The 17710-nt window shown below is 37.5% G+C and overlaps 1 protein-coding gene across 2 annotated transcripts in view; it reads right to left on the bottom strand.

Annotated features, from left to right (window-relative positions):
- Positions 1 to 17710, bottom strand: part of RAB27A (RAB27A, member RAS oncogene family) — a 70419-nt gene that overhangs the window by 25737 nt on the left and 26972 nt on the right. For both annotated transcript variants that reach the window (XM_079767991.1, XM_079767990.1), the window contains one exon: positions 3905 to 4077. In XM_079767991.1, the coding sequence (XP_079624117.1) occupies positions 3905 to 4057 (153 nt within the window). In that variant the 5' untranslated portion in view covers positions 4058 to 4077. The remainder of the gene's footprint in view (positions 1 to 3904; positions 4078 to 17710) is intronic.

Genomic DNA, 17710 nt, shown 5'->3' on the forward strand with positions numbered 1-17710 from the left:
TAAAATTATAAAAACTAGACACACAATCATCAAACTGTCAAAATCCAAAGACAAAGAGAGAATCTTAAAAGCAGCAAGTGAAAAGTGATGCATTACATACAAGGGATCCCAATAAGACTAAGAGATTATTTGTCATCTAAAACAATCAAGGCCAAAGGCAGTAGGATGACACAATCAAAGTGCTAAAAGAAAAAATACTATCAACCAAGCGTACCAGCAAAGGAGCTATAAAAGACAGCATAAATGTATTTTTGTAAATCCTTTCTTTCATCTAATCAAAACACAACAGCATAAAGTAATAATTATAAATCTGTGTTGATGGGTACACAGTGTATAAAGATGTAATTTGTATGACAGTAATAGTGCAAAGGAACAGCAAGGTTGGTGTAACATACAAAAATCAATCACTGTAATACACCATAATAATAAAACCACAATACCATATCAATAGATGCAGACAAACTATCTGAACAAATCCAGCAACTTTCATGATAAAAGCACTGAACAAATTAGGAACAGAAGTGAACATCCTCAACCTGAAAAACAGCAGCTCTGAGAAATGCATAGTTTATATTCTACTGGTGCTTACTGGTGACTGTTCGAATGCTTTCTCTCTAAGATCAAAGACAAAGATGTCCTCTCTCATCACTTTTATTCAACATTTTACTGGAGGTTCTCACCAGGGCAATTAGGCCAGAAAAAGAAATAAAACATATCCAAATTGGAAAGGAAGAAGTAAATAGAAGATGATGTGATCTCATATTAAAATCCTAAGGAATAAATACACACACGCAGACACACACACACTTAGAATGAATAAACAAGTTCAGCAAGGTTCCAGTATTAAAGATTAATTTACAAAATAAATTGTATTTCTATATACTGGCAACAAACAATTCAAAAATAAAATTAAGAAAACAATTGAATTTACAATAGCATGAAAAAGATTAAGATATTTAAAGATAATATTAACCAAAAAAATGTAACACATACTCTGAAAACTACAAAACACTGTCAAAAGAAATTTAAGACCTAAATAAATGAAAAGACATTCTATGTCCATTGGTCAGAAGACTTAATATTGTTAAGATAAAAATACTCCCCAAATTGATGTGCAGATTCAATGCAAGCCCTATCAAAATCTCAACTAGCTTCTTTGTAGAAAGTGACAAACTGACCTTAAAATTCATATGGAATTGCAAGGAATTCAAAACAATCTTGAAAAAGTGAGAACTCATACTTTCCAATTTCAAAAGTTACTAGAAATCTACAGTAATCAAGATAGTATAGTACTGGCATTAGGATAGACATATAGATAAATAGAATCGAATTGAGAGTTCAAAAATAAACCTAACATTTATTGTCAACTGATTTTCAATAAGAGTGCCAAGACCACTCAATGGAGATAAAATAGTCTTTTCAACAAATTATGCTGGAGCAACAAAAGAATGAAGTTGGATCACTATTCACACTATGCACAAAAAAATAGCTCAAAATGGATCATAGTCCTAAATGTAAGAGCTAAAACTATTTGCATATCATATATCTAATAAGAACACTTATCTAGAATATATTTAAAACTCTTAAAATTTAACAAAAAGACAACCAACTTCAAAATAGATAAAGGCAATAAAAAATATATTTAAATAAATAGACAAAGAACCTGATTAGACATTTCTCCAAAGACAATATACAAATGGACAATAAAGCACATGAAAAGATGATTGCTCAACAACATTCATTAGGGAAATTTAAGTTAAACCTACAATGAGATACCATTTCACACCCTCTAGAATGGCTATCATCAAATAGATAATAACAAAAGTTGGTGAGAATATGGAGAAATTGGGACCCTCTTACATTTCTGGAAATGTAAAATGGTGCAGCATCTTTGGCAAATTTTGCAAGTTCCTAGGCATATGCATAAGATATTTGAAAACATACGTCCTCACATAAGAGATATGATAACAAGTCCATGCACACAAAAAATATATGAATGTTAATAGAAACATTATGCATAAAAGTGAAACAACCCAAATGTCCACCAATAGATGAATGGATAATCAAAATGTGGTACGTAGATCAATACAATGAAATATGATTTGATCATAAAACAGAATGAAGTTCTGATACATGCTACAACATGAATGATCCTCAAAAATATGCTAAGTGAAAGAAGCTAGACACAAAAGGCCACATATTGTATGATTCCATTTATATGATATGTTCAGAGAATAGGCAAATCCTTCTAGAATAGACTAGTGGCTGGGGGGAGGGGAAATGGGGAATGACTGCAAAAGAGTATGAGGTTTCTTTCTGGGTGATGAAGTGCTCTAAAATTAAATAGGGGTGATAGTTGCACAACTGTAAATATACTAAAAACCACTGAATTATACACTTTAAATGGGTGAAGCTTATGTTAAGTGAATTATATCACAAGAAAGCTATTTTTAAAAAACAAGGTTATAAAATGGGAATTAATAAATAAATATAATCACATGTATATATTAATTCTACCAATTATATGTCAATATTGAAACTTTCATAAAGATCTTATTATTACTCAGTGGATCTGAGTCTCTAGAAGACTCTCTGGTAATGGAAGAAAACACCTATGGCGGGTAGAAGGGAATGAATGATTCTGTCCGGGAGACAGGGGCTCTGCATCTTTCCCAGGTAGACCATGTTCCATGGCAGGGTCTTTGTCATTGATCTCCTGACCACTTCCTGACTGGCTTCATGGTAACAGTCAATTTTTTAGCAAGAAATAGTTCATGGAAAAAGCCATCTTCATTCCTTTGCAACTCTGACACAGGGACCTCCTGTCTTCCCCTCCACCACCAGAATATTTTTTGATTGTGTGGTCCTTTAAAAATAAAAGAGCCTCTTGTCCTAGCTGATTTGGCTCAGTGGATAGAGCGTCAGTCTGTGGACTGAAGGGCCCCAGGTTCGATTCCGGTCAAGGGCACATGCCTGGGTTGTGGGCTTGATTCCCAGTAGGAGGTGTGCAGGAGGCAGCCAAATTGATTCTCTCTCACCATTGATGTTTCTATCTCTTTTTCCCTCTCCCTTCCTCTCTGAATCAATAAAAATGTGTGTGTGTTTTTTTAAAAAAGAGCCTCTTCCCTCATCATTCTGCAGAACTTCTGTTTCCCTTGTTACTTCCCAGATCAACACACACTACCAGCATTCCTATTCCAACCACACCTCCTGTCAGCAGCGAGTTCTGCCACTTAGTGTCCATGTGGGATTGCTGAGACCTTAATTAAGAGAAAAGTCATTAAGAATGACATCAAAGGTGGAAAATATAACAGATAAAATAGGGGTATAAGGGGCAGGATGTTTTGTAGGCTTCAGAGCAATAACTTTGTGGACTTCAGAGGGAAGATACAAGCCAAAAAGGTATGGAGGAAAAATTAAAAAGAAGCTTCACTTTCACTTTGTCTACTTTGTTATATATGAAGTGTCCCTCAGCACAGCCTTTTAAATCAGATTGCCAGGATTAAATATAATACACTTTCATATGTATGCCTTAATTTAATTTTTAAAGATTTTAATTGATTTTTAGAGAGGGGAAAGGAAAGGGAGAGACAGATATATCAATGTGAGCGATACATCAATTGGCTGCCTTCTGAATGCCCTCTACTGGGGATTTAGCCTGCAACAGGGCATGCGCCTGGGCTGGAAATCAAACCAGCAACCTTTTGGTGCATGGGACGATGCCCAACCAACTGAACCACAGTGGCCAGGGCTGTATCCTTTAATTTTAGATTCCAACCTTTGTCCTTCTAATTCCTACAAAGTAAACTAAACAGACAGGCAAATGTGGACTCAGAAATTACATTTTTACCCTTTTTTTTTTTTTTAGAGATTACATTTTTAGATGGGAGGATATAGAACTTACCACTCTCTTTTCCCTGAAATCAATGCCCACTGTTGTGATAAATTTGGAGTTGAATTTACCATCTGTGTACTGGTAAAGTACACTGGTCTTCCCTACTCCAGAGTCTCCCAAAGCTAAAAACTTGATGAGGTAATCATAGTCTCCATCAGACATAATGAAGAACTCTAGTTCACCTGCAAAAAACAAACATTACAAAATATTAGACTCCTCCATGAATAAAGTGGCTTACTTTCATATCCAGGTCAACAAGTACATCTATGTAACACCTATATGCCTAACAATTCTGTGAGGAGAGGATTAGATATTGTTCACTGCACCCAAAGACCTAGTAATTTGCTAGAAGAGTTGCTACTGAAATAGTAAATAACTAACAGTTCAGTTTAAATTGAATACAGTACTCATAAGACAAAAATTCCAAGTGAGAATGATAATCAAGAAGGTAATGATCATTAAGTCTTATATGCAGATCATTTGAACAAAAATTAACAAGAGAGAGAGAGAGAGAGAGAGAGAGAGAGAGAGAGAGAGAGAGAGAGAGGAGAATGTTACAGGAATAATAACAATTCTTAGAGCACAAGTGGTTCCAATTTCTCCCCCAACTCTACTTCTTTTTCAAAGTCTTCGAGTGCTGGATCCTTGGCTTTTCTCGCCTTTTACTTGGACATCTAGGCAATTTCACTTAGCCTATTCATTTTCTAAGGCCATTGCAGTCCCTTCAAAGACAATGCTAAATTAGCAGGTAACATCTGGCTTGCAGCTTCATTACTATTATTATTATTATTATTATTATTATTATTATTATTACCTGACACATATTAAATCAGACTTTTCTGGAATCTCACTGCTAACTTGGAAACTGAGTTCGAGATCTGAGCAGTCACTGCACAGAGACCATAATTCACAATGAAGGGCTCATTTACCTCTTCTTGCCTTGATATTCTAACAAGAAATGCTACCTATTCAGCTCTTTGATGTTGACTAACACAAAAGTCCACTTTAGAGAAGAAAAATTATTTTTACCAACAAGACCTAATGATGCTTATTTTTTTATCCTTTGCAATCGGCACTTTTCATGATTTTTTTATTATCCTCTAAATAGACTCAAACTATTCAAAATTTCGGTCTGTTTAAAAATGTAGTCTGTCTCCCAGGAAGGCTTCTCTTTCCCTCCCATTTCTAATTCCAAGAAATCCTCCTGAAAATTAGAAAAATAATCGGCTATCCCATTACCACTGACAACTCTACTTGCCCATTCAAACATACATATTCCCCCATCCACACACACATCAGATCCCCTACCTTAGATGCTGCTGATTTTCCTCTCATCGTCTCCTTTTCCCAGCCCCATACCCAGTAACTTTACCACAATTCTCAGTATGTCCTATAGAATTATTTCCATAGGTTCATAAAATTAATAAAAACTCAGGCAAGGACATCCATCGGTTCTGAAGGTTGCCACCCCCACCCCAACCCCATCCTCAATTTGGTGACTCACTTTATGCTCAAAAATCCTGATTGCTGAGACCCAAGAACCACTCCATGTACTTCCTCAGAGTGTCTGAGTGCACACTAACTTCACATTCAGATATGGTTGGTCGGTCGATAAGGGCAGAGCCTCTACAAACATTCATAATTCTGTTTGCACACTATAAAGAATGACATTTTACAGATGATGGCTTTCCTACGTCATAGCTTCTGTATTCACAGGTGTAGGCTGCTAGTATTAATGGTATATAACAGACTTCTTCTCCAAAAGATGATCACTTGTGTACAAATAAATATTCTAGTGTATCATATCGCAGCATCTTACTTGGCTCCAAGTTATTCAGAAATAAGAGCTAAGAATTTTAAAGTAGGTCCAGTTAATGTTTAATCATTTTGGGGGGTCCCTCTTACAATGAATGAGGAAGCAGAAGGCAACTCCAAATTCTGCAATGACAGTGATGCAAGAAGACACTGTGGCTGCCTTATTTCCTCTTTACATTTAATTTGAAGAAAAAAAGTTGGTCATTTCTAAAAGTATGTTTTTATATCATTTAAGGTACAAAAGAAAATGCTGTCACCAATGGTATCACTACTCTAGAATTCTCTAATCCCACTTGAGTGGAATGTAAAGACAGATGAAACTATCTCTGTTGCACCAAAAGTTCATGGTATCATGGGAGAAGAATCACACATGTAAGTCTACAGATGATCTTCATGGGTTCTGTTTTCTATTCATGCTGATAGCAATACATATGTTTGTCCCTAAACCAACCCACCATAAAGGAAGTGTTAACAAACCAAATGCTATAACTGAAGGTATAGAAATGCCACCATCAATATTCATCACAGTTTGCATTCTTCAGACTGTACCTTTAGACAATGATCTGCCTTATCTGAAAATAAATGCTCAGACCTTTCCTTCTCTGGGCTCGGTTTTCTAAAGGATAAATAGAACCCAGAAAGGTTAATGCATTTGCACAACCAGTGTCCATTCTAGCCCAAACTTTGTGTCCATCACTCACGTTTTTACAAATGCATGTTGGGCTTAAAAGCAACTAGATACAGCCCCAGCCAGTTTGGCTCAGTTGTTAGAGCGCTGGCTTGCAGACTGAAGGGTCTGTGGTTCGATTCGGTTGGGGTGCACACAATCCGTGTGTCTCTCTCATGTCAACGTTTCTCTCTCTCTCTCTCTCCCTCTCACTTCCACTCTCTCTAATAATCAATGGAAAAAATATTCTCGGGTGAGGATTAACAAAAAAGAAAAAGCAGAGCTGGATTGAGCACCCATGTTTCTCACATACCATCTACCCACACCCAGGGGCTTTAAACCTTGTATTTCATGTTTCCATTCTATGAAAAAGAAGATAATGTGCACTATCTCAAGACATCGTTCTAAGGATTGAATGGGATACTCTTTTTTAAAATATATATTTTTATTGATTTCAGAGAGGAAGGGAGAGGGAGAGATAGAAACATCAATGATGAGAGAGAATCATTGATCAGCTGCCTCCTGCATGCCCCTTACTGGGGATCGAACCTGCAACCTGAGCATGTGCCCTGACAGGAATTGAACCATGACCTCCTGGTTCATAGGTCAACACTAAACCACTGAGCGACGCCAGTCAGAGTGACTGGGATACTCTTTGTGGAGTGCCCAGCACAATGCTTGGCATGTCCTCGGTATTCAGTAAACGTTAGTTTATTCCTTTCTCCCCATTATGGACAGAGCAGATTGACTCTGAAGACCTAGAACAATTTCTGAAATTGCCACTGGGAAGCTCAAAACATATATTTAGTACTACTTTTAATTGTTTTTATTTTATTGTTATAGAAAGAAAGAATTCAAGAAACCATAACCTGGAATCGAACCAGCAACTTTTCAGTACATAGGATGATGCTCAACCAACTGAGCCACACTGGCCAGGGGTCAAAATATATATGTATAGCACAATGATTGCTGATTGGCTCACAATAGTTTGCTGAGTCGACAAGGATCACTTTCAAACTACTTCTTTTTTGGTAGGTTCAAATGATTTTCAATTCATTTTAAATAGATATGTTAATTTCAAAAGTTATGACCAGCTTAAAAGCAGATTCCGATTTGTATGAAACACAGCAATCTGTTCTGACAAACTCATACTTGTTCAAAAGAATTTGAATGGTTCTGCTAGTTCAGAGTGAAAGAGTTGAGTAAAAGAGGTTCTACCTAGAAAACCATCTCTGACTGATCTAAAACCACCCTGGCTAAAACCAGACATTTAATCAAAACTATTTGGGTCTGGGTTTTGTTTGTTTGTTTTGTTTTTTGGTTAATTGTCACTCAAGGATATTTTCCATCGATTTTTTTTTTTTTTTTTTGAAGAGAGAGTAGAAGGTGAAGAGAGAGAGAGAGGGAGGGAGAGAAACATCGATGTGTCTCTCTCACATCGATTGGTTGCCTCTTGCACATACACAGACCAGGGCCAGGATCAAACCTGCAAGCCAGGTACATGCCCTTTACCAGGAATCAAACTAGCAACCCTTTGGTGCACAGGCCGAGGCTCTAACCACAGAGTCACATCAGCCAGGGCTATTTGGGTCTGTGTGGGGTTTTTTTATGTATTTTCTTATTGTTGATAGCATTACAGATGTCTCCCATTTCCCCCTACCCCTTTTACCTCCCTCCTCCCAGCCTCTACCCACCTTCCCCAGGTCTTCACCACCCTATTGCTCATGTCCATGTGCTATACATATAGGTATACACGTTCTTCGGTTTATCTCTTCTCGTCCACCCATTCCCACATCAAAGTATGTCAGTCTGCTCCATGTCTCCATGCTTCAGGTCTTATTTTATTGGTCAATTCATTTTGCTCATTAGATTCCACAAATAAGTGAAATCATGTAATATTTGTCTTTCTCAATTTGGCTTATTTCATTTAGCATAATATTCTCCAGGCCCATCCAGGCTGTCCCAACCTGGGTCTTGTTTTAATAACTCAAATTGCTTCAGACTGCTTTTAGCTAGCTCTAAGTTCACATCTGGAAAAGCAGGTTCTGACTGGCTCACAGAAGGTTTGATTGATTCAGAATATATTTTACTGAATCAAGCTAGTGCTGACCAATTCAATCTATCTCTAGCTGGGTCATACTTGCTCTAATTTTATCAAACTGCTTGTAAATAGTTCAAGTCATCTATAAAATGGTTTTTACTGGCTTAGACTGATAAAAACTGGTTTAAAACAGTCCACATTGACAGATCACATGTTCAAATGGTTCAAGACTAGAAATATTTCATAATAATCAGAAGCACCAAAAGCAATGATTTGTTGCTTTAAACTTACACTGAACCAACAAACTTAAATTTTTACTGATAATTACCCCAATTATAATTAGTCTGTACCCCAAAATTTATCTCCACCACAGTATAGTTTCTTTCTACACTTGAACAGCTTATACAGTAAACAGTTTGGGAGAAAGGAGTACTGGCAGAGAAGAACACTCAATAAACAATTGGGGAAGATAAATAAACAATGGGGAAAAGCGTGATGAGTGACAAAGGCTTCCTTGGTTGAGAAGCCACCTCCCATTTATCTCAGGGACCTGGCAAAAAACACATCAACCCATGATCAGACAATAAAATAAAGAGTTCAGCCCTTGCCAGTGTGGCTCAGTTGATTGAGCTTCGTCCCAAAACACAGAGCCCTAGAGACAGCCCAGTTGGATTCTCAGTCCAGGCACATGCCTGGGTTGCTCGGGGTTTCAGGCTCGATACCCAGTAGGGGGCGTGCACAAGCAACCCATCATTGTTTCTGTCTTATCAATGTTTCTCTCTCCCTCTCCTTTCCTTTCTCTCAAATCAATTTTAAAACATATTACAAATATATAAGTAAATAATAAAATAAAGAGTTCAGTTGGGAAAACTTAGCAAATTAGGGGGCTATGTAGTATTTGTCCTAAACTGGCCACCAAGATCAAGTTGATCTGGATTAACAGAGGCCAGAAGTCTAAAGAGTAAGGAAGCAGCAAGGAAATAAAAGGAGTCAGGGGGAAGGCAAGTCTTCGAAGTGATAACGAGGATTTTTCAGGGTTTGGGCAGGGTATTGATGGTGACAGGCTTCTTATTTGAACTTGTGGTCCAGAGAGTCAAAGCCTGGAATTAATGGAACTATTCCACCTTTCAGCAGAAAATAATCCTAATCCATAGCAAACGACAACCCCAAACCCAACCTGCATTCCCACATGTGGTTGTCTCACCACTGCTGATGACCACTAAATGAAGATAACTATATGTGAAGGTTCAACTGCAGGTAGGTTTTCATATAGAACCATCTTCATATTAAAAAATTATTTTTGTTTCTTAATTTTGTTGCTCAAGTCTCGAGTACTGTTACTGGGGCCTGTTTTCAAAAAAAAAAAAAGAAAGAAAGAAAAGAAAAAGAAAGAAAACTCCACTCAATAATATAAATTATTTTTTATGTCAGTAATTTAGAACAGAGAGGAAAACAGTAAAAACACAGGCAGAATTTGACATTTGGGGCATGCAAACATTATTTTGGGCATAGCATTTTCATTAAGTACTCCAGCCTATGGATGCTTCGGAAGCCAATCATCAAGGCTTCCCAATTGCATTGCTCTTGCTGAAAATGGGTCAGAAGCGTAGGTCAGATGTCCATGGGCCAACCACTTCACCTGCATTCGTACAACAATGCTCATCACAGCCCTAGAGGCAGATGGTAAATACCACACACACTTCTCCCTTCTGAAGGATCTCGGTGCCATTCTGTCACAGATGGCACCATGAGGCGATGAGTAACTGAGTCTTGGGCAGTCTATCCACATGTTAGCATGGGCTCAACTCCAACATATTGTTGAAAGACAGAGAAAATTGGAGGTTTATTAATTCTAATGTGCATCCACTTTCTTACTTTAACTTTTTAAAATTGAGGTGCATCTTACATTTCACAGTCTTACAACTCATGATACCCTGCAGCTGCTATTAAATCAGGGGGCACTGGAGATACAGCTGTGTGAAAACCTTTGATTCATGTCCTCTAACGAGATCAAGAATATACCATCAACACATTTTAGGTATGAAGAAGCACAGCAGTAAACCTACCTCAGATGCCCGTTGTGAGGATTGAATTAGCGTATACATATAAAGTACCTGGCACCTAGTAAGTCCTATGTAACTGCTATTACATAGTATTAGCTGCTATTAACTGCTATTATTAGTATTAACTGCTATTAGCATCATAATATAGCAATCGAGCTTCCAAAGAGCAATATGCAGATAATAGTCCTTTCCTAGAACTGTCAAGAAAGAACCGAGTCCTTAAACTAAAATTTAATAAGATAAAAAGGATCTATGAAGAACTTGAACCTGAGGTCATTTCTTTAAACTCTGTAAATACCTTGAAGAAGTAGCACGTAAATACCTCAAGGAAATGTCTCCTAAAAAGTCGAGAATGCCCCAATTTGGGAGATGCAAAAGACTTTCTTATTCAGCTCACTTCTGTCTCTCCTCCTTTTACAAATATTTTTTCAAAGTGCTCTCCACCCTCACTCTCATCAGATTAACAATAGAAAGCAAGGAACACCCACTTCCTCAACATGTACTATGTGGTGATAATTGCCTCGTGAGAGAAAGTCAATGATCTTCTTCCTTATTTAAAAAATAAAACATGCTTAATTGGTTTTTCAGGGAATAAAATAGAAGAGAGTGGTAAAGATCTATTTCTTGCTCTCGCTTTTACACACACACACCATAGCCCAAATTCTCCATGAAGCTTCCTATTAAACTCAATCATAGACTCCAACCTTTATATCTCCTATCAAGGCAAAATAATTTCAAAACTCTTCCAGATAGCTCAGCCATTTCTTAAAAGCCAAAAATTCCCTCTATTGCCCATGGGATGGGATAATATTAACTGAACTGAGCAACTACCATAGGCCATAGACAGTACTAAACATTCATGATTTTACTTTATCTGCTTATGATCCTTAAAGGGAACTTAATGTCTGTACAAGACTTACACTGTAAGAGTGGTGTTTTCTTAATGTGATGGCAAGTAGGGTGGCCTAACTCTTTGTGTAATGTGGTCCAAGTTCTTCAAACTAAACCTCCAGTCTTTCAACTGTAAAAATGGAGATAGCATTACTAACCTCATTGGGTTATTTTAAGAATTAAGTGACATAAACCACAGAAAGTTTTTAGACATTGCTTGGTTTATGTTAAGCATTCAATAATTGAAACTTGTCTTTAGCTTATGAGGTCTCTACCCATCACAAAAGCTACCTTAGCATTCCAATCTAACAATGAATTTTATCTTTGTGATTCTGGGCAATTTCAGATCTGGAATTTATCCATTGAATGGTCTACTTTTCAGAAAAGAAACTGAGGTCCAGAGAAGGCAAGTGAATGGTCTAAAGTCAACCAGCTGGTTAGATAATGGGGCTGAGCTAGATCCTATGTCTTCTAAATTCCAATCCTATATTATTTTCTAACACACCAAGATTTTAATTTTATTTGTTTCCCCTCCTTTAGAGCCAAGAGCCTCAATTATAGTTGCTTTGATTCAGGAATCAAAACTTTTCTGAAGAGACATTTTACTGGAAAATATTTTCAATTTGTGAGAATGGTTATAAAATATTACAATGTCTCTACACAGTTCATGGACTTCAATGTGTCTGTGTAGAAATAGGCACATGTGAATATAACTATTAGTTTTCAAACAACAGCATTTTTGAGAACTATATTGCCATATATTCTTTCAAATATTTTAATGCCCCCTTATCCAGGGGTGCAGTTAGAGAAAAAGTTTCACATACCAATGACCTGCATAGAACTATAAAGTCTATCAGTGTTTTTTAACTTTAATGTTAAGAAGCAGTAGGCTTTTCTTGGTTTCTTTTTTTAAAAAATACATTTTATTGATTTTATACCGAGAGGAAGGGAGAGGGATAGAGAGTTAGAAACATCAATGTGAGAAAAACATTGATCAGCTGCCTCCTGCACATACCCTACTAGGGATGTGCCTGAAACCAAAGTACATGCCCTTGACCGGAATCGAACCTGGGACCCTTCGGTCCACAGGCCGACGCTCTATCCACTGAGCCAAACCAGTTAGGGCTTTCTTGGTTTCTTATGGCACCATTGTTGACCCATACCTGGCATTCTGGAGGACATATATAATAGAGATAGTAGAAAGGGTGGAGATAAGTCATACAGAGTAGGGCAGGACAAAAGAGGCATTTTATAACATACCAACATATCAGTAGAGGCACCTGTGTTTACCATTGCAATTCCTATACCTTGAAGTGAAACACATCTACTTTCACTACAAACACAAGATGTGTGCTGTCCCATAGTGGGGCTGTTCTTTCCATAAGAGGAGACAGCAACTGGAATCCAGCTCTTCTTTGTCTCCTTATTGAAAGATGAGTTTGAGTTATTAAATTCAGAATATTCTATTGTAACTGCATTAGACCGTCACTTACAACCTATGACTTATAAAGGCACTCCTATCATACAAAGTTTTACAGGAATAGGTCTATCCTTAACAGAGAAAGGAGATGTTCATGGATAAAAACTGACAGGACCTAAGTTTGCATACCTTTTAGCCTAATATTTATAAATGTGCCTGTGTCATAGGAATATTCCACTTCCCCATTTAAACAAAGTGAAAAGACTAAGTTCTAGTAGATGGTGATATTCCAACATAGCAAGTTATTCAGAGAACAAATAAATTATCTGTAAATACTGTTGAATTAAATGTACATTTCCAAATGTACCCTCATTTGCAAAAGCTTCCTCCAGACATTTGCAAATTCTTCCTAAGTATTAAAGAGAAAAGACCAGGATAAAGAAAAAAATCAGCATTCTCAACCCTGAGTTGACCTACTATTTCTGAAATGTTGCCATCACCTCAGTAGGTGACCAACATAACCCAAGAAACAAATAATACAAGCAACTATACATTAGGAAATAAGAGGCACTGGAATAATTCTTGAAAATATTCTTCTGGATGACCACTGTCAATGACTCAAATGAGATATTGGATCTTTTAAAAAAATTTATGGAGACCATTGATTCATTTACTCAAAAGATGTTATTTGCTGCCCAAGCCTCTTCTACAATCAGAATATGATTGTTTATAAGAATTTATGGAAAGTAAACTTAACAAAACATTGAGTGTTATATTACTCACAGTTTGTGACAAGTACCTCCTGTTTTATAGACATAGGTAACAGGAAAAAGGGCACACTATAGAACATGCCATTTGCAAAATACAGGCAATGCAGTAGCAAAAGGCGTGGCTGTTTGTTTTGCTGAGTAATACCTCAAATAATGTGGAAGCACCCCACAATGAACACAACCATGTGCCTGCAATGGAATGTCCAACCCATGGCCAAATGTGCCTCCAATGACACCATGAACTAGCGATGTCTGTAAGAATTCAACAGAAGTATAAAGTCAATAAAGTCTACTCCCACTCAGTAATTACAATGGATTAAGGCTGCAACACTGATCATATGGCTTAAGCCTGGTGTTTTTTCCACTATAGCTTAAAAACTCAGAGAATAAACTAAAAATATTTTCCAAAAGTGGAAAAGGAGGAGTGACTGGTTAGCAAGGGAATTCTGGTATTAACAAGCTCTGAAGAGGTCAAGTGATGAGGTGGTGGCTAACTCCCGGGCCTGAGACTCAAAGGTGGGACGATTGGGAGTGGCAGTGCTGCTCGCACATCCAGGACTGTGACGACAAGCAGCACCTAAAGGACTTGCTGTTAGAACATTTCAACGTTGAAAAACACAGAACACCTTTCCATTTTTGACCTAGAAATGGAGTCTGCCAAGCCTTGTCCTCCTAGAACACGGGACATGCGTGAGAAGAACTTTGACCAACACAGCCTGGCTCCAACTTGCATCTCAGCTACCTCAAGCCTTTCATGTGCTGCAATTCTGGAAATGTGTCAGCCTGTCCAGGAAACACACCAAATCAAAAAGCAAACCACTTCACTTTGTGAAGGAGCAATGAGGCCTCTTTCAGTCCAAGAAAAATATTAGGATGAAAAAAAAATTATGATGAGGACAAATATGTGACACTTTAATCAATAAAGAAATTTTAAAAAAAGAAAAAAAATTATGAATTAGAAGAAGCAATGACTGTCCAAATAATAAAAATAATTAAAGAAATATCCCTGAGTTGCAGTAACTGGGGAACAGAGGGACTCCTTTATCACTGCCTTTTTTTAAAATATGAGAATATGAGTTGACAAGAGAAAAATTCTGAGATGTTCTACATTAAATTACAGCAGGCTAGAGAGTGATAGAAAGAGGCAAGAGTAATTAGCATTGCCTAATGTGGCTCAGCAGTCAGCATGTCGGCCCACGCACCAAAGGGTCGCAGGTTCAATTTCTAGTCAAGGGCATGTACCTGGGTTGTGGGTTCGCTCACCTAATGTACAAGGTCTAATCCGATATACTTCCTATTGATTCTCAAGAACTCTTGTTCCAACTGTTCAGTATGCAGAAAGTTAGACTGTTTGCATTTCTATCAGCAGCTGTTATAGAATGGGGTGTGCCTTGGGTTTACTTATGCAAAAGGACTGTAATGTACTTGCAGCCATCCAGCCAATTTCTAAATCAGCCTGTCAGATCACAGTTCCCTTTTTTGTTATTGTTGCTGATTACTAATTTTCTTGCCTTTTGTTCAGTAAATGTGATCTCCAGAATATCCCATTTTGTGAGTTAAGTTTAGTGAATGTCCCATGATTGTTATTGTTTTTATTGGAATAAAAACTCTTATAGTCAAAGTAGTTACGTATGCAATTTAGACACCTCCAAATTATGCTGCTTTGCTAAGTTATTCTGCCTTTAGTGCATATGTTACTTGAAATTCTTATAAATGGATCATTAATTGAAAAGGCTTAATTTGCACTAGCCTTTTCTCTTTTTCTTTCCTTTTAAAAAAAATTCAGAGTGGATTCACGTGTCCATTCTTGTGAAAATATTTAAGAATGTGTTGTTTCATTTACACTCACTAAATGACAGCAAGGTTCCGACACACCTGTTCAGCCCATGTTTGTTTTCATACTGTTAGGATAGTCAACTGAGCAATAAGGAATGAACACAATATGCTGCATCATAACATTTTATTATGGAACACTGTAGAGATGATTTTATGTTTGGGGAGCTTCTTGTTCGGCTTCTATAACTATGAGAGCTACTCTAAGTCCACAGCAAATCAATGTCTTCATAGCCAGCTGGATGTTACTGCGTAGGGTCTCAGAAACCTACATAATGCCATTGCAGCAAATCTTACTGCCTCACAAAACTGCTCTGGCCCAGCTGATTGCACACATTCTACAGCAAGTTTCTTTAAGTGAAATCTTACATGGCACTCCAACATACAAAATAAATGAAAGTAAAACCATCCTGATGAAAGGAACGAAGGTAAGACCTGCCACCTCCAAGGTCTGTGGGCCCAACAAAGACCTAACAAGAGCTCCATTGTACACATTTGGAAAACCAATACAGAAAGCTCTGTGTTCAACCTGGCTCTGAATCAGGTCATTTGCCTTCAACTTTGTACCCAAACACTTCCTGTCTACCTAAACACCTTAGATTGACAACTCATTTACAAGGTCTCCCAGGCTTTTTTATTCAGCAATTCCTAAAGGTGCCACCTCTCAGATCTCCCACACTTACCACAACCTTAGGACTCTTCTCATCTGGGAGGGAAATCTGAAATGTGTTGGGTGTTCCTGGTGAGAATTCCAAGAAGGGCAACCTGGAGTTTGGAAGAAGTCTATAGGAAAGAATCTTGGGGACAATGATCATTGGACACTCATGGGGAAGGAAGAGCTGGGGGTCTAGGGCTGAATAGCCCTGGGAAGATGTAGACCAAACTGGATGGAAGTGAACCAAGAGGCAGCACCACCCCTTAGGACAGGAAACTAGCATCCTTGAAAAAGTGAACTGTCGGAAAGATATTTATAACCAGCAACATTGGTTATCTTTTCCCGTATCTAAATGGACACACTGAGGCCATTAGAAAATATACCCAGCTCAGCTGGCATGGCCCAGTAGTTGAGTGTGGACCTATGAACCAGGAGGTCATGGTTTGATTCCCAGTCAGGGCTCATGCTCAGGTTGTGGGCTCGATCCCCAGTAAGGGGCATGCAGGAGGCAGCCAATCAATGATTCTCATCATTGATGTTTCTCTCTCCCTCCCTCTCCCTTCCTCTCTGAAATCAATAAAAAAAAATTTTTTTTTTAAAAAGAAAAGATATCCAGATTAGTCTTGATGGACTCAAGAACCTATACTTAGGTGGAACCCTCAAAAGTCAAGATATTCTTTGAAGAACATAGCAAACTTAGAATAATTGAGAATACATTATTTTTTTGCTATGTCAGAAACCACTTTATACTAAATTAAAGCACAGAATATCATAGAGAGACACACAATTTTTTTAATACCAATGATAGAAAACCAAAATTATCTCCACTAACTTAATCTTTTTCTATGAATTCAGAAGATATTGCTACTATTGTATTTTATCCACAGAACCTCTTGTACCAGCTTATGACTATGTCATGAGCAATGTTTTACTTTGGAGATATTGTGAGTTTGGTTCTAGAATCACTATAAATGAATATTGCAATAAAGTGAGTCACACAATTTTTTTTGTTTCCCAGTGCCTATAAAAGTTATATTTACACTATATTATGATCTACTAAGTGTGCAAATATATTGTATATAAAAAATGTACATATCTTAATTAAAAATACTTTATTATTTAACAATGCTAATCATCACCTGAGCCTGCTGGAAAAATGATGCCAAAAGACTTGCTTGACATAGAGTTGCCACAAACCTTCAATTTGGGAAAAAAATGCAAATTTGTGAAGTGAAGCTCAATAAAATGAGGTATGCTTGTATATAAAAGCTTTGCTATTTAAAACGCCTAGAAAGTTACAGGAAAGAAGAAAAGGAAGGGCATAGGGAAGATGGGAACAGAACAACTCTTCGTGTTGCCTATCGGAGCAGACAGCCTTATGTAAAGGTGGCACAGAACCAATTCCAGGACTCCAGGGGTTGAGTATAAATGGAGGTGCCAGAGAGGTGGCCAAAGTTACATCAAAGTCGAATACAACAAATTGAGGAGAAGTTCAAGAAGGAGAGAGATGGCTTATGGATTTGGAGGACAATGTTCCAGGAAATCAGGAGGACAGCTTGCCATATAGACTGGAGAGACTACTTACTTAGCTCAGCAGAAATAATAACTAGAAAAGGCGCAAGTAGTGGTCACTTCATCAAAAGTCAAAGAAATTCTCTTA

This window comes from Cnephaeus nilssonii, assembly GCF_951640355.1.
Source record: "Cnephaeus nilssonii genome assembly, chromosome: 4".
Taxonomy (NCBI): domain Eukaryota; kingdom Metazoa; phylum Chordata; class Mammalia; order Chiroptera; family Vespertilionidae; genus Cnephaeus; species Cnephaeus nilssonii.